This window comes from Oncorhynchus keta, chromosome 4, assembly GCF_023373465.1.
Source record: "Oncorhynchus keta strain PuntledgeMale-10-30-2019 chromosome 4, Oket_V2, whole genome shotgun sequence".
Classification (NCBI taxonomy): Eukaryota; Metazoa; Chordata; class Actinopteri; order Salmoniformes; family Salmonidae; genus Oncorhynchus; species Oncorhynchus keta.
Window position 1 is genome coordinate 8,009,761 of NC_068424.1, and position 24,025 is coordinate 8,033,785.

The 24,025-nt window shown below is 48.8% G+C and overlaps 1 protein-coding gene across 1 annotated transcript in view; it reads right to left on the bottom strand.

Moving 5' to 3' along the window:
• Positions 1–24,025, bottom strand: part of LOC118382292 (collagen alpha-1(XI) chain-like) — a 232,488-nt gene that overhangs the window by 119,468 nt on the left and 88,995 nt on the right. Inside the window, 6 exon segments of the mRNA XM_052498236.1 lie at positions 374–418; positions 520–573; positions 802–846; positions 13,540–13,593; positions 14,475–14,519; positions 20,482–20,535. Of these exon segments, the coding sequence (XP_052354196.1) occupies positions 374–418; positions 520–573; positions 802–846; positions 13,540–13,593; positions 14,475–14,519; positions 20,482–20,535 (297 nt within the window).

A 24,025-nucleotide genomic window follows, 5' to 3' on the forward strand; every position in this document is an offset into this window, starting at 1 on the left:
TTTACTGAGATGAGAGTTTAGGCGTTTGGTGTGTTTACTGAGATGAGAGTGTAGGCGTTTGGTGTGTTTACTGAGATGAGAGTTTAGGCGTTTGGTGTGTTTACTGAGATGAGAGTTTAGGCGTTTGCTGTGTTTACTGAGATGAGAGTTTAGGGGTTTGGTGTGTTTATACTGAGATGAGACTTTAGGCGTTTGGTGTGTTTACTGAGATGAGAGTGTAGGCATTTTGGACTGCCTTTGTGACAGGACTTTTTGAGAGAGCGTTGTGTTCCAACTCATTGGTCAGATAGAACAGTGCTAGGAATCAAAACATTCTTACACACAATAGCAGCAGGAATACGAAGCGTCACATTTTGAAAAGAGGAAGCTTTACCTTCTCTCCCTTTCCACCCTTCAGTCCACGAACGCCATCGGCACCCTAATAGATAGACAGAAAACAGACCACAATTACCGACCTGACACCACGTCCCACCTTAAGGATGCTACTGAACATCCCCTGGGTGAGCTACAACACCGTACCTTGACACCACGATGACCGGGATAACCAATAGGACCTTGGGGACCTGCCTGGCCCTGGAGGAAGAGAAGAGAAAGAGAAAGAGAAAGAGAAAGAGAAAGAGAAAGAGAAAGAGAGAGAGAGAGAGAGAGAGAGAGAGAGAGAGAGAGCACAATGTCTTCATTAGTCTCTCAATAAGAGATATGTCATAAAACCCATTCAACATGATTCTGTTTATGTATCATATTCAAAATAATTACATATATATCAATCAATTAATCAATACATTAATTAATTGCACTTACTAAAGCTCCCTTCTCACCAGTTGGACCTTCTTTACCAGGATGGCCCTGTAAGGAAATAAAGGACACAAAGGACTTTACTCTACTATGGATGCTCTATGTTACGTAAACTCTCTATGGACCACCTCGAGCCTGATGTCTCTATAGACCACCCCGAGCCTGATGTCTCTATGGACCACCCCGAGCCTGATGTCTCTATAGAACACCCCGAGCCTGATGTCTCTATGGACCACCCCGAGCCTGATGTCTCTATAGACCACCCGAGCCTGATGTCTCTATAGACCACCCCGAGCCTGATGTCTCTATAGACCACCTCGAGCCTGATGTCTCTATAGACCACCCCGAGCCTGATGTCTCTATAGACCACCCCGAGCCTGATGTCTCTATGGACCACCCCGAGCCTGATGTCTCTATGGACCACCCCGAGCCTGATGTCTCTATAGACCACCTCGAGCCTGATGTCTCTATAGACCACCCCGAGCCTGATGTCTCTATGGACCACCCCGAACCTGATGTCTCTATAGACCACCTCGAGCCTGATGTCTCTATAGACCACCTCGAGCCTGATGTCTCTATGGACCACCCCGAGCCTGATGTCTCTATGGACCACCCCGAGCCTGATGTCTCTATGGACCACCTCGAGCCTGATGTCTCTATGGACCACCCCGAGCCTGATGTCTCTATAGACCACCTCGAGCCTGATGTCTCTATAGACCACCTCGAGCCTGATGTCTCTATAGACCACCTCGAGCCTGATGTCTCTATGGACCACCTCGAGCCTGATGTCTCTATAGACCACCTCGAGCCTGATGTCTCTATAGACCACCCCGAGCCTGATGTCTCTATGGACCACCCCGAGCCTGATGTCTCTATGGACCACCTCGAGCCTGATGTCTCTATGGACCACCCCGAGCCTGATGTCTCTATGGACCACCCCGAGCCTGATGTCTCTATAGACCACCTCGAGCCTGATGTCTCTATGGACCACCTCGAGCCTGATGTCTCTATGGACCACCCCGAGCCTGATGTCTCTATGGACCACCCTGAGCCTGATGTCTCTATAGACCACCTCGAGCCTGATGTCTCTATGGACCACCCCGAGCCTGATGTCTCTATGGACCATGTCTCTATGGACCACCTCGAGCCTGATGTCTCTATAGACCACCTCGAGCCTGATGTCTCTATGGACCACCCCGAGCCTGATGTCTCTATGGACCACCCCGAGCCTGATGTCTCTATGGACCACCTCGAGCCTGATGTCTCTATAGACCACCTCGAGCCTGAGTCCTGGACCACCCCGAGCCTGTCTCTATGGACCACCCCGAGCCTGATGTCTCTATGGAACACCTCGAGCCTGATGTCTCTATGGACCACCTCGAGCCTGATGTCTCTATAGACCACCTCGAGCCTGATGTCTCTATGGACCACCCCGAGCCTGATGTCTCTATGGACCACCCCGAGCCTGATGTCTCTATGGACCACCTCGAGCCTGATGTCTCTATGGACCACCTCGAGCCTGATGTCTCTATGGACCACCTCGAGCCTGATGTCTCTATGGACCACCCCGAGCCTGATGTCTCTATGGACCACCCCGAGCCTGATGTCTCTATGGACCACCTCGAGCCTGATGTCTCTATGGACCACCCCGAGCCTGATGTCTCTATGGACCACCTCGAGCCTGATGTCTCTATGGACCACCCCGAGCCTGATGTCTCTATGGACCACCTCGAGCCTGATGTCTCTATGGACCACCCCGAGCCTGATGTCTCTATGGACCACCTGAGCCTGATGTCTCTATGGACCACCCCGAGCCTGATGTCTCTATAGACCACCTCGAGCCTGATGTCTCTATGGACCACCCCGAGCCTGATGTCTCTATGGACCACCTGAGCCTGATGTCTCTATGGACCACCCCGAGCCTGATGTCTCTATGGACCACCTCGAGCCTGATGTCTCTATAGACCACCTGATGTCTCTATGGACCACCCCGAGCCTGATGTCTCTATGGACCACCCCGAGCCTGATGTCTCTATGGACCACCCCGAGCCTGATGTCTCTATAGACCACCTCGAGCCTGATGTCTCTATAGACCACCTCGAGCCTGATGTCTCTATGGACCACCTCGAGCCTGATGTCTCTATGGACCACCCCGAGCCTGATGTCTCTATGGACCACCTCGAGCCTGATGTCTCTATAGACCACCTCGAGCCTGATGTCTCTATAGACCACCTCGAGCCTGATGTCTCTATAGACCACCCCGAGCCTGATGTCTCTATGGACCACCCGAGCCTGATGTCTCTATAGACCACCTCGAGCCTGATGTCTCTATGGACCACCCGAGCCTGATGTCTCTATGGACCACCCCGAGCCTGATGTCTCTATGGACCACCTCGAGCCTGATGTCTCTATGGACCACCACCCCGAGCCTGATGTCTCTATGGACCACCCCGAGCCTGATGTCTCTATGGACCACCTCGAGCCTGATGTCTCTATGGACCACCCCCTGAGCCTGATGTCTCTATGGACCACCCCGAGCCTGATGTCTCTATGGACCACCTCGAGCCTGATGTCTCTATGGACCACCTCGAGCCTGATGTCTCTATGGACCACCTCGAGCCTGATGTCTCTATGGACCACCTCGAGCCTGATGTCTCTATGGACCACCCCGAGCCTGATGTCTCTATGGACCACCCCGAGCCTGATGTCTCTATGGACCACCCCGAGCCTGATGTCTCTATGGACCACCTCGAGCCTGATGTCTCTATGGACCACCCCGAGCCTGATGTCTCTATGGACCACCCGATGTCTCTATGGACCACCCCGAGCCTGATGTCTCTATAGACCACCTCGAGCCTGATGTCTCTATGGACCACCCGAGCCTGATGTCTCTATGGACCACCTCGAGCCTGATGTCTCTATGGACCACCTCGAGCCTGATGTCTCTATGGACCACCCCGAGCCTGATGTCTCTATGGACCACCCGAGCCTGATGTCTCTATAGACCACCTCGAGCCTGATGTCTCTATGGACCACCTCGAGCCTGATGTCTCTATGGACCACCCCGAGCCTGATGTCTCTATAGACCACCTCGAGCCTGATGTCTCTATGGACCACCCCGAGCCTGATGTCTCTATAGACCACCTCGAGCCTGATGTCTCTATGGACCACCTCGAGCCTGATGTCTCTATGGACCACCTCGAGCCTGATGTCTCTATGGACCACCCCGAGCCTGATGTCTCTATGGACCACCCCGAGCCTGATGTCTCTATGGACCACCCCGAGCCTGATGTCTCTATGGACCACCCCGAGCCTGATGTCTCTATGGACCACCTCGAGCCTGATGTCTCTATGGACCACCCCGAGCCTGATGTCTCTATGGACCACCCCGAGCCTGATGTCTCTATGGACCATGTCTCTATGGACCACCTCGAGCCTGATGTCTCTATAGACCACCCCGAGCCTGATGTCTCTATGGAACACCTCGAGCCTGAGCCTGATGTGATGTCTCTATGGACCACCCGAGCCTGATGTCTCTATGGACCACCCCGAGCCTGATGTCCTATGGACCACCCCGATGTCTCTATGGACCACCTCGAGCCTGATGTCTCTATGGACCACCCCGAGCCTGATGTCTCTATGGACCACCTCGAGCCTGATGTCTCTATGGACCACCCCGAGCCTGATGTCTCTATGGACCACCCCGAGCCTGATGTCTCTATGGACCACCCCGAGCCTGATGTCTCTATGGACCACCCCGAGCCTGATGTCTCTATGGACCACCTCGAGCCTGATGTCTCTATGGACCACCTCGAGCCTGATGTCTCTATGGACCACCCCGAGCCTGATGTCTCTATGGACCACCCCGAGCCTGATGTCTCTATGGACCACCTCGAGCCTGATGTCTCTATGGACCACCTCGAGCCTGATGTCTCTATGGACCACCTCGAGCCTGATGTCTCTATAGACCACCTCGAGCCTGATGTCTCTATAGACCACCTCGAGCCTGATGTCTCTATGGACCACCCCGAGCCTGATGTCTCTATGGACCACCCCGAGCCTGTCTCTATGGACCACCTCGAGCCTGATGTCTCTATAGACCACCTCGAGCCTGATGTCTCTATAGACCACCCCGAGCCTGATGTCTCTATGGACCACCTCGAGCCTGATGTCTCTATGGACCACCCCGAGCCTGATGTCTCTATGGACCACCTGAGCCTGATGTCTCTATGGACCACCCCTGAGCCTGATGTCTCTATAGACCACCCGAGCCTGAGCCTGATGTGATGTCTCTATGGACCACCCTGATGTCTCTATAGAGCCTGATGTCTCTATAGACCACCCCGAGCCTGATGTCTCTATGGACCACCCCGAGCCTGATGTCTCTATAGACCACCTCGAGCCTGATGTCTCTATGGACCACCTCGAGCCTGATGTCTCTATGGACCACCCCGAGCCTGATGTCTCTATGGACCACCCCGAGCCTGATGTCTCTATAGACCACCTCGAGCCTGATGTCTCTATGGACCACCCCGAGCCTGATGTCTCTATGGACCACCCCGAGCCTGATGTCTCTATGGACCACCTCGAGCCTGATGTCTCTATGGACCACCTCGAGCCTGATGTCTCTATGGACCACCCCAAGCCTGATGTCTCTATAGACCACCTCGAGCCTGATGTCTCTATGGACCACCCCGAGCCTGATGTCTCTATGGACCACCCCGAGCCTGATATCTCTATAGACCACCCCGAGCCTGATGTCTCCATCTCTGATGTCTCTATGGACCACCCCGAGCCTGATGTCTCTATGGACCACCTCGAGCCTGATGTCTCTATGGACCACACCTGATGTCTCTATGGACCACCCCCAGCCTGATGTCTCTATGGACCACCTCGAGCCTGATGTCTCTATGGACCACCCCGAGCCTGATGTCTCTATGGACCACCCCGAGCCTGATGTCTCTATGGACCACCTCGAGCCTGATGTCTCTATGGACCACCTCGAGCCTGATGTCTCTATGGACCACCTCGAGCCTGATGTCTCTATGGACCACCCCGAGCCTGATGTCTCTATAGACCACCTCGAGCCTGATGTCTCTATGGACCACCCCGAGCCTGATGTCTCTATGGACCACCCCGAGCCTGATGTCTCTATGGACCACCCCGAGCCTGATGTCTCTATAGACCACCTCGAGCCTGATGTCTCTATGGACCACCCCGAGCCTGATGTCTCTATGGACCACCCCGAGCCTGATATCTCTATAGACCACCCAGAGCCTGATGTCTCTATGGAACACCTCGAGCCTGATGTCTCTATGGAACACCTCGAGCCTGATGTCTCTATGGAACACCTCGAGCCTGATGTCTCTATAGACCACCTCGAGCCTGATGTCTCTATGGACCACCCCGAGCCTGATGTCTCTATAGACCACCTCGAGCCTGATGTCTCTAAGGACCACCTCGAGCCTGATGTCTCTATAGACCACCTCGAGCCTGATGTCTCTATGGACCACCCCGAGCCTGATGTCTCTATGGAACACATTTGTATATCAGAAAGTTCTAGCTTGATTCTATGGAACACATCTGTACATCAGAAAGTTCTAGCTTGATTCTATGGAACACATCTGTATATCAGAAAGTTCTAGCTTGATTCTATGGAACACATCTGAACATCAGAAAGTTCTAGCTTGATTCTAAGGAACACATCTGAACATCAGAAAGTTCTAACTTGATTCTATGGAACACACCTGAACATCAGAAAGTTCTAGCTTGATTCTAAGGAACACATCTGAACATCAGAAAGTTCTAGCTTGATTCTATGGAACACAATTGTATATCAGAAAGTTCTAGCTTGATTCTATGGAACACATCTGTACATCAGAAAGTTCTAGCTTGATTCTATGGAACACATCTGTATATCAGAAAGTTCTAGCTTGATTCTATGGAACACATCTGAACATCAGAAAGTTCTAGCTGGATTCTAAGGAACACATCTGAACATCAGAAAGTTCTAACTTGATTCTATGGAACACATCTGAACATCAGAAAGTTCTAGCTTGATTCTATGGAACACATCTGAACATCAGAAAGTTGTAGCTTGATTCTATGGAACACATTTGTACATCAGACTGTAGTGATGGAGGTTTTAACAATCCTCGCTCCAGGTTCAGTCTGACTGACTGGTTAGTTTATGTACCTTTCACTTGTACGCCTGGTATGAATTAAATGTGTGAGGAGATAGAAGGGCAGAGGGCTGTAAATGAAGAGGCGTTAGGCCTCAGGATGCCTCTCTCTCTCACCTTGACCCTTAGGCATCAGGATGCCTCTCTCTCTCTCACCTTGACCCTTAGGCCTCAGGATGCCTCTCTCTCTCACCCTGACCCTTAGGCCTCAGGATGCCTCTCTCTCTCACCTTGACCCTTAGGCCTCAGGATGCCTCTCTCTCTCACCTTGACCCTTAGGCCTCAGGATGCCTCTCTCTCTCACCCTGACCCTTAGGCCTCAGGATGCCTCTCTCTCTCACCCTGACCCTTAGGCCTCAGGATGCCTCTCTCTCTCACCCTGACCCTTAGGCCTCAGGATGCCTCTCTCTCTCACCCTGACCCTTAGGCCTCAGGATGCCTCTCTCTCTCACCTTGACCCTTAGGCCTCAGGATGCCTCTCTCTCTCACCCTGACCCTTAGGCCTCAGGATGCCTCTCTCTCTCACCCTGACCCTTAGGCCTCAGGATGCCTCTCTCTCACCCCTGACCCTTAGGCCTCAGGATGCCTCTCTCTCTCACCCACCCTGACCCTTAGGCCTCAGGATGCCTCTCTCTCACCCTGACCCTTAGGCCTCAGGATGCCTCTCTCTCTCACCCTGACCCTTAGGCCTCAGGATGCCTCTCTCTCTCACCCTGACCCTTAGGCCTCAGGATGCCTCTCTCTCTCTCACCCTGACCCTTAGGCCTCAGGATGCCTCTCTCTCTCACCCTGACCCTTAGGCCTCAGGATGCCTCTCTCTCTCACCTTGACCCTTAGGCCTCAGGATGCCTCTCTCTCTCACCCTGACCCTTAGGCCTCAGGATGCCTCTCTCTCTCACCCTGACCCTTAGGCCTCAGGTTGCCTCTCTCTCACCGTGACCCTTAGGCATCAGGATGCCTCTCTCTCACCTTGACCGTTAGGCCTCAGGATTCCTCTCTCTCTCACCTTGACCCTTAGGCCTCAGTATGCCTCTCTCGCTCACCTTGACCCTTAGGCCTCAGGATGCCTCCCTCTCTCACCCTGACCGTTTGGCCTCAGGATGCCTCTCTCTCTCACCCTGACCCTTAGGCCTCAGGATGCCTCTCTCTCTCACCCTGACCCTTAGGCCTCAGGATGCCTCTCTCTCTCACCCTGACCCTTAGGCCTCAGGATGCCTCTCTCTCACCCCTGACCCTTAGGCCTCAGGATGCCTCTCTCTCTCACCCTGACCCTTAGGCCTCAGGATTCCTCTCTCTCTCACCCTGACCGTTTGGCCTCAGGATGCCTCTCTCTCTCTCTCTCTCTCTCACCCCTGACCCTTAGGCCTCAGGATGCCTCTCTCTCTCCTCCTCAGGATGCCTCTCTCTCCTGACCTTAGGCCTGACCCTTAGGCCTCAGGATGCCTCTCTCTCTCTCTCTCTCTCACCCTGACCCTTAGGCCTCAGGATGCCTCTCTCTCTCTCTCACCCTGACCCTTAGGCCTCAGGATGCCTCTCTCTCTCACCCTGACCCTTAGGCCTCAGGATGCCTCTCTCTCTCACCCTGACCGTTAGGCCTCAGGATGCCTCTCTCTCTCACCCTGACCCTTAGGCCTCAGGATGCCTCTCTCTCTCACCCTGACCCTTAGGCATCAGGATGCCTCTCTCTCTCTCACCCTTAGGCCTCAGGATGCCTCTCTCTCTCACCCTGACCGTTTGGCCTCAGGATGCCTCTCTCTCTCTCTCTCTCTCTCTCTCTCTCTCTCTCTCTCTCTCTCTCTCCCTTAGGCCTCAGGATGCTCTCTCTCTCTCTCTCTCTCTCCCTGACCTCTTAGGCCTCAGGATGCCTCTCTCTCTCTCTCTCTCTCTCTCTCTCTTAGGCCTCTCTCTCTCTCTCTCTCTCACCCTGACCCTTAGGCCTCAGGATGCCTCTCTCTCTCTCTCTCTGACCCTTAGGCCTCCTCTGCTCTGACCCTTAGGCCTCAGGATGCTCTCTCTCTCACCCTGACCCTTAGGCCTCAGGATGCCTCTCTCTCTCTCACCACTGACCCTGACCCTAGGCCTCAGGATGCCTCTCTCTCTCTCTCTCCTGACCCTGACCCTTAGGCCTCAGGATGCCTCTCTCTCACCCTGACCCTTAGGCCTCAGGATGCCTCTCTCTCACCCTGACCCTTAGGCCTCAGGATGCCTCTCTCTCTCACCCTGACCCTTCTCTCAGGCCTCAGGATGCCTCTCTCTCAACCTGACCCTTAGGCCTCAGGATGCCTCTCTCTCTCACCCTGACCCTTAGGCCTCAGGATGCCTCTCTCTCTCACCCTGACCCTTAGGCCTCAGGATGCCTCTCTCTCTCACCCTGACCCTTAGGCCTCAGGATGCCTCTCTCTCTCTCTCTCTCACCCTGACCCTTAGGCCTCAGGATGCCTCTCTCTCACCCTGACCCTTAGGCCTCAGGATGCCTCTCTCTCACCCTGACCCTTAGGCCTCAGGATGCCTCTCTCTCTCACCCTGACCCTTAGGCCTCAGGATGCCTCTCTCTCTCACCCTGACCCTTAGGCCTCAGGATGCCTCTCTCTCTCACCCTGACCCTTAGGCCTCAGGATGCCTCTCTCTCTCTCTCACCCTGACCCTTAGGCCTCAGGATGCCTCTCTCTCACCCTGACCCTTAGGCCCTGACCTCCTTCTCTCACCTGGCCTCAGGATGCCTCTCTCTCTCACCCTGACCCTTAGGCCTCAGGATGCCTCTCTCTCTCTCTCTCACCCTGACCCTTAGGCCTCAGGATGCCTCTCTCTCTCACCCTGACCCTTAGGCCTCAGGATGCCTCTCTCTCTCACCCTGACCCTTAGGCCTCAGGATGCCTCTCTCTCTCTCACCCTGACCCTTAGGCCTCAGGATGCCTCTCTCTCTCACCCTGACCCTTAGGCCTCAGGATGCCTCTCTCTCTCACCCTGACCCTTAGGCCTCAGGATGCCTCTCTCTCTCACCCTGACCCTTTGGCCTCAGGATGCCTCTCTCTCTCACCCTGACCCTTAGGCCTCAGGATGCCTGCCCCTCTCTCTCACCCTGACCCTTAGGCATCAGGATGCCTCTCTCTCTCTCCCCTGACCCTTAGGCCTCAGGATGCCTCTCTCTCTCACTCACCTGACCCTTAGGCCTCAGGATGCCTCTCTCACTCTCAACCTGACCCTTAGGCCTCAGGATGCCTCTCTCTCTCACCCTGACCCTTAGGCCTCAGGATGCCTCTCTCTCTCTCTCACCCTGACCCTTAGGCCTCAGGATGCCTCTCTCTCTCTCACTCACCCTGACCCTTAGGCCTCAGGATGCCTCTCTCTCTCTCACTCTCTCCCTGACCCTTAGGCCTCAGGATGCCTCTCTCTCTCTCTCTCACCCCCTGACCCTTAGGCCTCAGGATGCCTCTCTCTCTCTCTCACCCTGACCCTTAGGCCTCAGGATGCCTCTCTCTCTCACCCTGACCCTTAGGCCTCAGGATGCCTCTCTCTCTCACCCTGACCCTTAGGCCTCAGGATGCCTCTCTCTCTCCCTCACTCCCCTGACCCTTAGGCCTCAGGATGCCTCTCTCTCTCTCCCCTGACCCTTAGGCCTCAGGATGCCTCTCTCTCTCACCCTGACCCTTAGGCCTCAGGATGCCTCTCTCTCTCTCTCACCCTGACCCTTAGGCCTCAGGATGCCTCTCTCTCTCACCCTGACCCTTAGGCCTCAGGATGCCTCTCTCTCACCACCCTGACCCTTAGGCCTCAGGATGCCTCTCTCTCTCACCCTGACCCTTAGGCCTCAGGATGCCTCTCTCTTCTCACCCTGACCCTTAGGCCTCAGGATGCCTCTCTCTCTCACCCTGACCCTTAGGCCTCAGGATGCCTCTCTCTCTCACCCTGACCCTTTGGCCTCAGGATGCCTCTCTCGCTCACCCTGACCCTTTGGCCTCAGGATGCCTCTCTCTCTCTCTCTCTCTCTCTCTCTCCTCTCTCTCTCTCTCTCTCTCTCTCACTCTCTCTCTCTCAGGATGCTCTCTCTCTCTCTCTCTCTCTGCTCTCTCTCTCCCTTAGGCCTCAGGATGCTCTCTCTCTCTCTCTCTCTCTCTCTCTCACCCTGACCCTGACCCTTAGGCTTCAGGATGCCTCTCTCTCACCCTGACCGTTAGGCCTCAAGATGCCTCTCTCTCACCCTGACCGTTTAGGCCTCAAGATGCCTCTCTCTCACCCTGACCGTTAGGCCTCAGGATGCCTCTCTCTCTCACCCTGACCGTCACAATGTAGGTTATACAATAGTACAACATTCAAAGAGATGTTGGATGGTGGTTTGAAGTGGAAGGCAGACAAACTACAGTGTGTACTGGTGGGTTTCTACTCCTCTATAAACTACAGTGTGTACTGGTGGGTTTCTACTCCTCTATAAACTACAGTGTGTACTGGTGGGTTTCTACTCCTCTATAAACTACAGTGTGTACTGGTGGGTTTCTACTCCTCTATAAACTACAGTGTGTACTGGTGGGTTTCTACTCCTCTATAAACTACAGTGTGTACTGGTGGGTTTCTACTCCTCTATAAACTATAGTGTGTACTGGTGGGTTTCTACTCCTCTATAAACTACAGTGTGTACTGGTGGGTTTCTACTCCTCTATAAACTATAGTGTGTACTGGTGGGTTTCTACTCCTCTATAAACTACAGTGTGTACTGGTGGGTTTCTACTCCTCTATAAACTACAGTGTGTACTGGTGGGTTTCTACTCCTCTATAAACTACAGTGTGTACTGGTGGGTTTCTACTCCTCTATAAACTACAGTGTGTACTGGTGGGTTTCTACTCCTCTATAAACTACAGTGTGTACTGGTGGGTTTCTACTCCTCTATAAACTACAGTGTGTACTGGTGGGTTTCTACTCCTCTATAAACTATAGTGTGTACTGGTGGGTTTCTACTCCTCTATAAACTATAGTGTGTACTGGTGGGTTTCTACTCCTCTATAAACTACAGTGTGTACTAAACTACAGTGTGTACTGGTGGGTTTCTACTCCTCTATAAACTACAGTGTGTACTGGTGGGTTTCTACTCCTCTATAAACTACAGTGTGTACTGGTGGGTTTCTACTCCTCTATAAACTACAGTGTGTACTGGTGGGTTTCTACTCCTCTATAAACTACAGTGTGTACTGGTGGGTTTCTACTCTCTATAAACTACAGTGTGTACTGGTGGGTTTCTACTCCTCTATAAACTACAGTACTGGTGGGTTTCTACTCCTCTATAAACTACAGTGTGTACTGGTGGGTTTCTACTCCTCTATAAACTACAGTGTGTACTGGTGGGTTTCTACTCCTCTATAAACTATAGTGTGTACTGGTGGGTTTCTACTCCTCTATAAACTACAGTGTGTACTGGTGGGTTTCTACTCCTCTATAAACTACAGTGTGTACTGGTGGGTTTCTACTCCTCTATAAACTACAGTGTGTACTGGTGGGTTTCTACTCCTCTATAAACTACAGTGTGTACTGGTGGGTTTCTACTCCTCTATAAACTACAGTGTGTACTGGTGGGTTTCTACTCCTCTATAAACTACAGTGTGTACTGGTGGGTTTCTACTCCTCTATAAACTACAGTGTGTACTGGTGGGTTTCTACCCTCTATAAACTACAGTGTGTACTGGTGGGTTTCTACTCCTCTATAAACTACAGTGTGTACTGGTGGGTTTCTACTCCTCTATAAACTACAGTGTGTACTGGTGGGTTTCTACTCCCTATAAACTACAGTGTGTACTGGTGGGTTTCTACTCCTCTATAAACTACAGTGTGTACTGGTGGGTTTCTACTCCTCTATAAACTACAGTGTGTACTGGTGGGTTTCTACTCCTCTATAAACTACAGTGTGTACTGGTGGGTTTCTACTCCTCTATAAACTACAGTGTGTACTGGTGGGTTTCTACCCTCTATAAACTACAGTGTAAACTATAAACTACAGTGTGTACTGGTGGGTTTCTACTCCTCTATAAACTACAGTGTGTACTGGTGGGTTTCTACTCCTCTATAAACTACAGTGTGTACTGGTGGGTTTCTACTCCCCTATAAACTACAGTGTGTACTGGTGGGTTTCTACTCCTCTATAAACTACAGTGTGTACTGGTGGGTTTCTACTCCTCTATAAACTACAGTGTGTACTGGTGGGTTTCTACTCCTCTATAAACTACAGTGTGTACTGGTGGGTTTCTACTCCTCTATAAACTACAGTGTGTACTGGTGGGTTTCTACTCCTCTATAAACTACAGTGTGGTACTGGTGTGTACTGGTGGGTTTCTACTCCTCTATAAACTACAGTGTGTACTGGTGGGTTTCTACTCCCCTATAAACTACAGTGTGTACTGGTGGGTTTCTACTCCTCTATAAACTACAGTGTGTACTGGTGGGTTTCTACTCCTCTATAAACTACAGTGTGTACTGGTGGGTTTCTACTCCTCTATAAACTACAGTGTGTACTGGTGGGTTGTCTGAGAGTGAGAGGAGGAGAAGAGTGTGAGACAGAGTTAACATAAGATCACGTACAGGAGGCCCATCTGATCCAGGTACACCGGCCAACCCCGACCTGCCGTGAGGCCCCTGTAAACAGAGACACATAGAAACACTGATTGATTAAAGGTCAAAACGACACTGTACTTTAACAATGTATCTGCTGACCTCAGCTCTGTTTCTGGGAGGACTGAGATTACCGTGGAGAAAAACTATCTGAGAATAATACTATGTTTATGTTCCAGAGGAGGTACTAGGTCTTCCTCAGAGGAGATACTAGGTCCTCCGAGGAAGTACTAGGTTCTCAGAGGAGGTACTAGGTCCTCCTCCGAGGAAGTACTAGGTCTTCAGAGAAATACTAGGCTCTCCGAGGAGGTACTAGGTCGTCAGAGGAAGTACTAGGTCCTCAGAGGAAGTACTACGTAATCAGAGGAAGTACTAGGTTCTCAGAGGAAGTACTAGGTCCTCAGAGGAAGTACTAGGTCCTCAGAGGAAGTACTAGGTTCTCAGAGGAAGTACTAGGTTCTCAGAGGAAGTACTAGGTTCTCAGAGGAAGTACTACGTCCTCAGAGGAAGTACTAGGTTCTCAGAGGAAGTACTACGTCCTCAGAGGAAGTACTAGGTCCTCAGAGGAAGTACTAGGTTCTCAGAGGAAGTACTAGGTTCTCAGAGGAGATATTAGGTCCTCAGAGATACTCGGTCCTCAGAGATACTCGGTCCTCAGAGGAGGTACTAGGTCTTCAACCATTAATTCACTACATATTATAGAGTAAGGGGGGTTGACATAACATAAGCAAAACCCTTCCAGTACAGTACTATAGTAAACAAGTATTTTCCAGTCTGTGTATTTCAAATCTACATCTAACAGATCAGACATTTAACAATTTGTCTTTTGTACCACTACCTTACGAACACGACACTTTCAGGTCAGTTTTGTTGACAGGCAACAGAAGAGCAGAGCTCCAACTTACTCTTTCACCGGGTGGTCCGATGGGACCTTGAGGACCAGGAAGTCCCTGCAGGACAGAAGCAGACAGGCAACTTCAGAGTTTGTTGCCGTAGTTGCAGCACAAGCACACACACGCACAAGGATGCGTACACACACACACACACACACGCGCACGCACACGCGCACGCGCACACGCACACGCACACACGCACACACGCACACACACACACACACGCACACACACACCTGGGGACATGTAGGGGCATATGGGACTCAGCAGAAGGTACTAACTCACGTGTCGTTGTCTCTGATTGGGAACCATACTTAGACAGCCCTTTTTCCCACCTGTCTTTGTGGGTAGTTGTCTTTGTTTGTTGGCACTATAGCCTTAAGCGTCACAGTTGGTTTTTGGATTGTTTATTGTTTTTGTCGGCGTCATATGAATAAAAGGAATATGTACTCTCACCACCCTGCACCTTGGACGAGTTCTTTAAACGGCCCTGACACTGTGTGTGTATGTGTGTGTGTGTGTGTGTGTGTGTGTGTGTGTGTGTGTGTGTGTGTGTGTGTGTGTGTGTGTGTGTGGCAAAGAGAATAATCTGAGGCTGTGCTGGAGCTCGGGGAGCCTGCTGCAGGCATTCCACAGACATGAATGAGATACTTTCACCGCTTTGCTCAACCCCCAGAAACCCCAGCAAAATATCCTAAGAAAATCTCTCTGTTTGTGCTTTCTACAGCTCCAGGGAGAAAGAGGGGGAGACAAAGAGAGGAAGGAAAAGAGGGAAGGAGAGGGGAGGGGGAAAAGAGGAGAGAGAAGGAGGACGACGAGGAGGAAGAGGAGAGGAGAGGAGAGGAGAAGGAAGAGGAGGAGGGGAGAGGAGAGGAGAGGAGGAAAGGAGGAGACGAGACGAGACGAGACGAGAGGAGAGGAGAGGAGAGGAGAGGAGGAGAGGAGAGGAGAGGGACGAGAGGAGAGGAGAGAGGAGAGAGAGGAGAGGAGGAGAGGGGGAGAGGGGGAGAGGGGGAGAGGGGGGGGGGAGGGGGAAGAGGAGGGGAGAGGAGGAAGAGGAGGGGGAGAGGAGGGGAGGAGTAGGGGAGAGGACGGGACAAGGGGAGGGGAAGAGGAGGGGAGAGGGGGCAGAAGAGGAAAGAGATAATTGATGATGTAAATGATCATCAAAGAGCAGTATATTTCCATAAGATGTTGACACCTCAGAAATCAGAGTGAGACAATTATCTATTTTCAGACATTACACACGAATAAAGACACATTGTTCATGTGTGTGCTGAGTGTCAATAGCCACTTCAACCCTTATCAACAGTATACTCTTCCAAGCTAGTTTGACTATTATTTGTACATGCAAGCTAGTCTTTATTGTAAACATACAGTTTTGAGCTCAGGTGCATCCTGTTTCCATTGATCAGCCTTGAGATGTTTCTTAAACGTGATAGGAGGCCACCTGTGGAAAAGGCAATTGAATGGACATGATTTGGAAAGACTTGGAAACAAGCGATGATGTTGAAGGAATTTTCCGTGGAGCTCCGAGACAGAATTGTGTCGAGGCACAGATCTGGGGAAGGGTACCAAAAATGTCTGCAACATTGAAGGTCCCCAAGAACACAGTTGCATCCATCATTCTTAAATGGAAGAAGTTTGGAACCATCAAGACTCTTCCTAGCACTGTACACCCGGCCAAACAGAGCAACCGAGGAAGAAGGGCCTTGGTCAGGGAGGTGACCAAGAACTCTAGAGCTCTGTCAGAGTGAGCATCGAGTTCCTCTGTGGAGATGGAAGAACCTTCCAGAAGGACAACCATCTCTGCAGCACTCCACTAATCAGGACTTTATGGTAGAGCGGCCAGACGGAAGCCACTCCTCAATAAAAGGCAGATGTCAACCAGCTTGGAGTTTGCCAAAAAGGCACGTAAAGGTCTCTCACCATAAGAAACTAAATTCTCTGGTCTGATGGAACCAAGATTGAACTCTTTGGCCAAGCATCATGTCTGCCAAGTGTCACATCTGGAGGACAACTGGCAGCGTCCCTATGTCAAGCATAATGTTGTGTTTTTCAGATTAAAACTTCTTGTGATCCTGCTCAGATCCCGGTAACGGGATTGATTTTACAAAATCCAGCGAAATTGCAGCGCGACAAATTCAAAAACAGAAATACTCACAACAAAAAATTCACGAGACATGCATATATAATACATCAAAGTAAAGCTTAACTTGTTGTTAACCTCTTGCTCCTACCTGACACGCAGGCGTCCCATCTAGAGCTCTGGAAATGCAAATGCGCTACGCTAAATGCTAATAGTATTAGTTAAAACTCAAACTTTCATTAAAATACACATGCAGGGTATTGAATTAAAGCTACACTCGTTGTGAATCCAGGCAACAAGTCAGATTTTTTAAATGCTTTTCGGCGAAAGCATGAGAAGCTATTATCTGATTGCATGTAAAAGACCCGCAGGGGACGTAAACAAAATAATTATTTGTTGGCACTCCTAGATGTCCCATAATCACTATTGGGTATTTTTTTCCGATTAAATTGGTCCATATATAGCCTAGATATCGATCTATGAAGACTGTGTGATAAACGGAAAAAAATAGCGTTTCATAACGTAGCGTCATTTTTTAAAATTCAAAAAGTCGACGATAAACTTTCACATAAACTTTCACAAAACACTTCTAAATACTTTTGTAATGCAAAAGTATTTCGTATTAGTACACGTTAGTACACGTTAATAAGCGATAAAATTCATCAGGAGGCGATGTCAATTCTATAGGTGTCTGTCTCGAAAAAATGTCTTGGAGAGAGCTCGACCAAAACATCCGGTCGGAGACCGGAGGGAATCGATTCCCTTGATTCGGTTAGACCAAGAATCAAAGCTGAATCAAATGACAAGACTCTAGACAACGTGTGGAAGCTGTAGGCACTGCAACCTCGGCCTCATTTAATTCGGTTCACTTTGAACAATTCCTTGAAGTCGCGCATGGATATTTATTTCCATTTTCAGTGATCAGATTTTCATGCACTTTTCGATGAAACGCACGTTCTGTTATAGTCACAGCCGTGATTTAACCAGTTTTATAAACTTCTGAGTGTTTTCTATCCACACATACTAATCATATGCATATACTATATTCCTGGCCTGAGTAGCAGGGCGCTGAAATGTTGCGCGATTTTTAACAGAATGTTCGAAAAAGTAGAGGGTCGACTTAACAGGTTAATAACCAAGCCGCAGTGTCATATTTCAAAAAGGCTTTATGGCGAAAGCAGACCATGCGATTATCTGAGGACAGCACCCCGCATACAAACAAATGAACATCAGATTTCAACCAGCCAGGTTGAAACGATATAACGATATAATTCATGCCTTACATTTGAAGATCTTCTACTGATGGCACTCCAAAATGTCCCAGAAACATCACAAATGGTCCTTTTGTTCGATAAATTCCTTCTTTATAACCCCAAAATGTAAATTTATTTGGCTCGTTTGATTCAGAAAATACACCGGTTCCAACTCACCCAACATGACAACAAAGTATCTAATAAATTACCTGTAAACTTGGTCAAAACATTTCAAACAACGTTCCTAATCCAAATTTAGGTATCTTAAAACGTAAATAATCGCTACAATTTAAGACGGGATAAATTGTGTTAAATACTGGACGAAAACGAAATGAAGCACGTTACAGGTCGCGTGCACCAAAAGACTAGAGTCCATATGGAAAGAACAGGGCTACTTCTTCATTTCTCAGAAGAAAAACATCAACCAATTTCTAAAGACTGGTGACATCTAGTGGAAGCCATAGAAACTGCAACCAGATTCCTATGAAAAAGGTCTTACCATAGAAAACGAATGGAAAACGTATTGACCTCAACAACAAAAAATCCCTGGATGGATTGTCCTCAGGGTTTCACCTGCCAAATCAGTTCTGTTTAAACTCACAGATATTATTCTAACAGTTTTAGGAACTTCAGAGTGTTTTCTATCCAAACCAATAATATGCATATCCTAGTTTCTGGGCCTGAGTAAGAGGCAGTTCACGTTGGGCACGCACGTCAGTCATCCGACCATCCGAATACTGCCCCCTAGCCTTAAGAAGTTTTAAGGGACTGGGAGACTAGTCAGGATCGAGGGAAAGATGAACAGAGCAAAGTACAGAGAGATCCTTGATGAAAACCTGCTCCAGAGCGCTCAGGACCTCAGACTGGGGCAAAGGTTCACATTCCAACAGAACAATGACCCTAAGCACACAGCCAAGACAACACATGAGTGGCTTCGGGACAAGTCTCTGAATGTCCTTCAGTGACCCAGCCAGAGCCCGGACTTGAACCCGATCTAACATCATGGTAGAGACCTGAAAATACCAGTGCAGTGAAGCTCCCCATCCAACCTGACAGAGCATGAGAGGATCTGCAGAGAAGAATGGGAGAAACTCCCCAAAAACAGGTGTGCCAAGCTTGTAGCGTCATACCCAAGAAGACTCAAGCCTGTAATCGCTGCCAAAGCACTAAGTAAAGGGTCTGAATACTTAGTGTGTTAATGTCATATTTCAGTTTTTATATTTTATTGATGTGCAGAAATGTCAGAAAAACTGTTTAGGTTTTATAACTATGGGGTATTGGGTGTAGATTGATGACGGGAAAAAAATATTTAATCCTTTTTAGAACAAACCTGTAACGTAATACAATGTGGAAAAAGTCAAAGGTCAAAGTCAAATACTTACAGAATGTATATACAGTACCAGTCGATAGTCTGGAGACACCTATTCATTCAAGGGTTTTACTTTATTTTCTACCTTGTAGAATAATAATGAAGACATCAACACTATTAAAAGTCCATATTATGGCAAGAACAGCTCAATTAAGCAAAGAGAAGTGACATCATTACTTTAAGACATTAAGGTCAGTCAATACCGAACAAGAGCATTCACAAAAAATATCAGGCGCTATGAAGAAACTCTGTCGTGAGGGCCGCCACAGTTAAGGAAGACCCAGAGTTACCTCTGCTGCAGAGAATAAGTTCATTAGAGCTACCAGCCTCAGAAATTGCAGCCCAAACAGAATGCTTCACAGAGGAACAGTAACACACATCTCAGCATCAACTGTTCAGAGGAGACTGCGTGAATCAGGCCTTCATGGTCGAATTGCTGCAAAGAAACCACTATTAAAGGACACCAATGCGAAGAAGAGACTTGCTTGGGCCAAGAAACACAACCAATGGGCATTAGACCGGTGGAAATCTGTCCTTTGGTCTGAGTCCAAATTTGAGATGTTTTGTTCCAACCGCCGTGTCTTTGTGAGACACAGAGAAGGTGAACGGATGATCTCCACATGTGTGGTTACCACCGTGAAGCATGGAGGCGCAGGTGTGATGGTACATTGCTGGTGACACTGTCAGTGATTTGTTTAGAATACAAGGCACACTTAACCAGCATGGCTACCACAGCCTTCTGCAGCGATATGCCATCCCATCTGGTTTGCGCTTAGTGGGACTATCATTTATTTTTCAACAGGACAATGACCCAACACATCTCCAGGCTGTGTAAGGGCTATTTGACCAAGAAGGAGACTGATTGGAGTGCTGCATCAGATGACCTGGCCTCCACAATCACCCGACAGAAACCCAATTGAGTTGGTTTGGGATGAGTAATACAGTAATACTGTATACTGTCTGTAATACTGTATAGTGTCTGTAATACTGTATAGTGTCTGTAATACTGTATACTGTCTGTAATACTGTATACTGTCTGTAGTACTGTATACTGTCTGTAATACTGTATACTGTCTGTAATACTGTATACTGTCTGTAATACTGTCTGTAATACTGTATACTGTCTGTAGTACTGTATACTGTCCGTAATACTGTATACTGTCTGTAATACTGTATACTGTCTGTAATACTGTATATTGTCTGTAATACTGTACACTGTCTGTAATACTGTATGCTGTCTGTAATACTGTATACTGTCTGTAATACTGTATACTGTCTGTAGTACTGTATACTGTCTGTAATACTCACTTGTGTTCCTGGGATCCCCTGCTGACCTGGTGGTCCTGGCTCTCCTTGAGGTCCCTAAACAAAGAGACCATCAATCTGATGAGGAACAAAGAGCAGAGCACAGCAGACCGTATCTACAGTATGTCTGTCAGTCTACCTAGAAGATGGACGCGTCCACGATTTAAGGAGATGTTTAAGAGTATTAATGTAAGCTATGGCAGTGTCTACTCTCAGTGCTTTAGGGACTACATCAAAATCTGTTTTTCATGGTTCAGGCTAGTCCCCTTAGTTCCAGTGAAGGGAAATCTGAACTCTACTGCATACAATGACATTCTATGCATTCCATGCTTACATGTTTGTGACAACAGTTTGGGGAAGGCCCTTTCCTGCTTCAGCGTTACAATGCTCCCGTGCACAAAGCGAGGTCCATATAGAAATGTTTTTTTTCGAGATCCGTGTGGAAGAACTTGACTGGCCTGCACTGAGCCCTGACCTCAACCCCATTGAACATCTTTGGGATGAATTGGAACGCCGACTTCGAGCCAGGCCTAATCGCCCGACCTCACTAATGCTCTTGTGGCTGAATGGAAGCAAGTCCCTGCAAAAATGTTCCAACTTCTAGTGGAAAGCCTTCCCAGAAGAGTGGAGGCTATTATAGCAGCAATCTTCCAACATCTAGTGGAAAGCCTTCCCAGAAGAGTGGAGGCTATTATAGCAGCAATGTTCCAACATCTAGTGGAAAGCCTTCCCAGAAGATTGGAGGCTATTATAGCAGCAATGTTCCAACATCTAGTGGAAAGCCTTCCCAGAAGTGTGGAGGCTGTTAAAGCAGCAAAGGGGGAACCAACTGCATATTGACGTCCATCATTTTGGAATGAGATGTTTGACGAGCTGGTGTCCACATACTTTAGTGTATTACTACCTACAGCTGCAAATGTTGAGCTGGCTTATTGGCTAAGCCTACCCAATAGAAATTCACTAAAATCACCTTGGCACATCGTTGCTCACATTTTAGGCTAAACATAACGAAATGTATTGAGACAAATTATAGACAGTCGCCTGCAAGTAGCAAAATAGAACTCAATTGATTGAACATGAAATGTACTTCTATATGATTGAAATAGGCCTTTAGCCTACTGTTTATATTTTAACGCAGTCATTTCGGTTTTTCATTTCAACCCTATTTTTCGTATGTTGCTTGTTTGTATCAATTGTAAAGACATTGACAACTGTGTATTTGTAGTCCGCTTTGTTTCTGAGGTTGTCAGCGGGTCAACAGAGAGACGGATAAACCATGCGACTCTGTGTTTAGCAGAGATCTTCTGTGTATAAAGTAATGCCGTCAGGGTAAAAACAGCATCTATCGACGCACTGAGCTGCTCTAAGAGTTGTCTGAGGCAGTGCATTAGATTCCAAGCGTCTTCAAGTGCAATGTTAATAACGATGGTTTTGGGAAACATCTCTGAGATTTAACGATGTTCCTACGAAGGTTCTAACGATGAACTTAAGATGCTTTTGGGAAACTGGAGCCCTGGGCTGTACTGTTGCTAGGATACTGAGCTGAATAATGAACATGTTCTCCCCGTGTACAATATTAATATACACTGAGTGTACAAAACATTAAGAACACCTGATGAATCCAGGAGAAAGCTATGATCCCTTATTGATGTCACTTGTTAAATCCACTTCAAATCATCGTAGATGAAGGGGATGCGTTTTATGCCCTGAGACATTTACATTACATTTAAGTCATTTAGCAGACGCTCTTATCCAGAGCGACTTACAAATTGGAGACAACTGAAACATGGATTGTGTCTGTGTGCCGTGCTGTGTGTGAATGGGCAAGACATAATATTGAAGTGCCTTGAACGGTGTACGGTAAGTAGGTTTGGGTCAAGAACCGCAACGCTGCAGTGTTTTTATTTTATTTTTACGCTCAACAGTTTCCTGTGTGTATCAAGAATGGTCCACCACCCAAAGGACATCCAGCCAACCTGACACAACTTCCTCCTAAACACTGATCTAGGACCAGATTACCTTTCCCAGAGCCTTCATTAAACCATTAGAAGGGCAGCTTTGTAAAACCGACCTTAGGGGCAATATCAACCTACTCTGAGTTGCTACAGGGAGAGGCCCCAGTGAGCGGCCATTTTGGAACACAGGGAGGGGTCACAGCCTGAAAGATGGTGGATAAATGATAAGGTTTACTCAGGTTTATCATTGAAAAATATTTAAGCTCACTGTTCGTCCATAATGCTCATGGTTCCTCCATAATTCCTGGCATGCTCATGGTTCCACCATAATACCTGGCATGCTCATGGTTCCTCCATAATACATGGCATGCTCATGGTTCCTCCATAATACCTAGCATGCTCACCAGCTGGTAGACTACCCTCCTCTCTGGAGACAGAGTCTTGGTAAGGTAGACTACCCTCCTCTCTGGAGACAAATAGAGTCTTGGTAAGGTAGACTACCCTCCTCTCTGAAGACAGAGTCTTGGTAATGTAGGCTACCCTCCTCTCTGAAGACAGAGTCTTGGTAAGGTAGACTACCCTCCTCTCTGGAGACAAATAGAGTATTGGTAAGGTAGACTACCCTCCTCTCTGGAGACAAATAGAGTATTGGTAAGGTAGACTACCCTCCTCTCTGAAGACAGAGTCTTGGTAAGGTAGACTACCCTCCTCTCTGGAGACAAATAGAGTATTGGTAAGGTAGACTACCCTCCTCTCTGGAGACAAATAGAGTATTGGTAAGGTAGACTACCCTCCTCTCTGGAGACAGAGTCTTGGTAACGTAGACTACCCTCCTCTCTGAAGACAGAGTCTTGGTAATGTAGACTACCCTCCTCTCTGAAGACAGAGTCTTGGTAAGGTAGACTGCCCTCCTCTCTGAAGACAGAGTCTTGGTAAGGTAGACTACCCTCCTCTCTGGAGACAAATAGAGTCTTGGTAAGGTAGACTACCCTCCTCTCTGAAGACAGAGTCTTGGTAATGTAGGCTACCCTCCTCTCTGAAGACAGAGTCTTGGTAAGGTAGACTACCCTCCTCTCTGGAGACAAATAGAGTATTGGTAAGGTAGACTACCCTCCTCTCTGGAGACAAATAGAGTATTGGACAGAGTCTTGTAGACTACCCTCCTCTCTGAAGACAGAGTCTTGGTAAGGTAGACTACCCTCCTCTCTGGAGACAAATAGAGTATTGGTAAGGTAGACTACCCTCCTCTCTGGAGACAAATAGAGTATTGGTAAGGTAGACTACCCTCCTCTCTGGAGACAGAGTCTTGGTAACGTAGACTACCCTCCTCTCTGAAGACAGAGTCTTGGTAATGTAGACTACCCTCCTCTCTGAAGACAGAGTCTTGGTAAGGTAGACTGCCCTCCTCTCTGAAGACAGAGTCTTGGTAAGGTAGACTACCCTCCTCTCTGGAGACAGAGTCTTGGTAATGTAGACTACCCTCCTCTCTGGAGACAGAGTCTTGGTAAGGTAGACTACCCTCCTCTCTGAAGACAGAGTCTTGGTAAGGTAGACTGCCCTCCTCTTTGAAGACAGAGTCTTGGTAAGGTAGA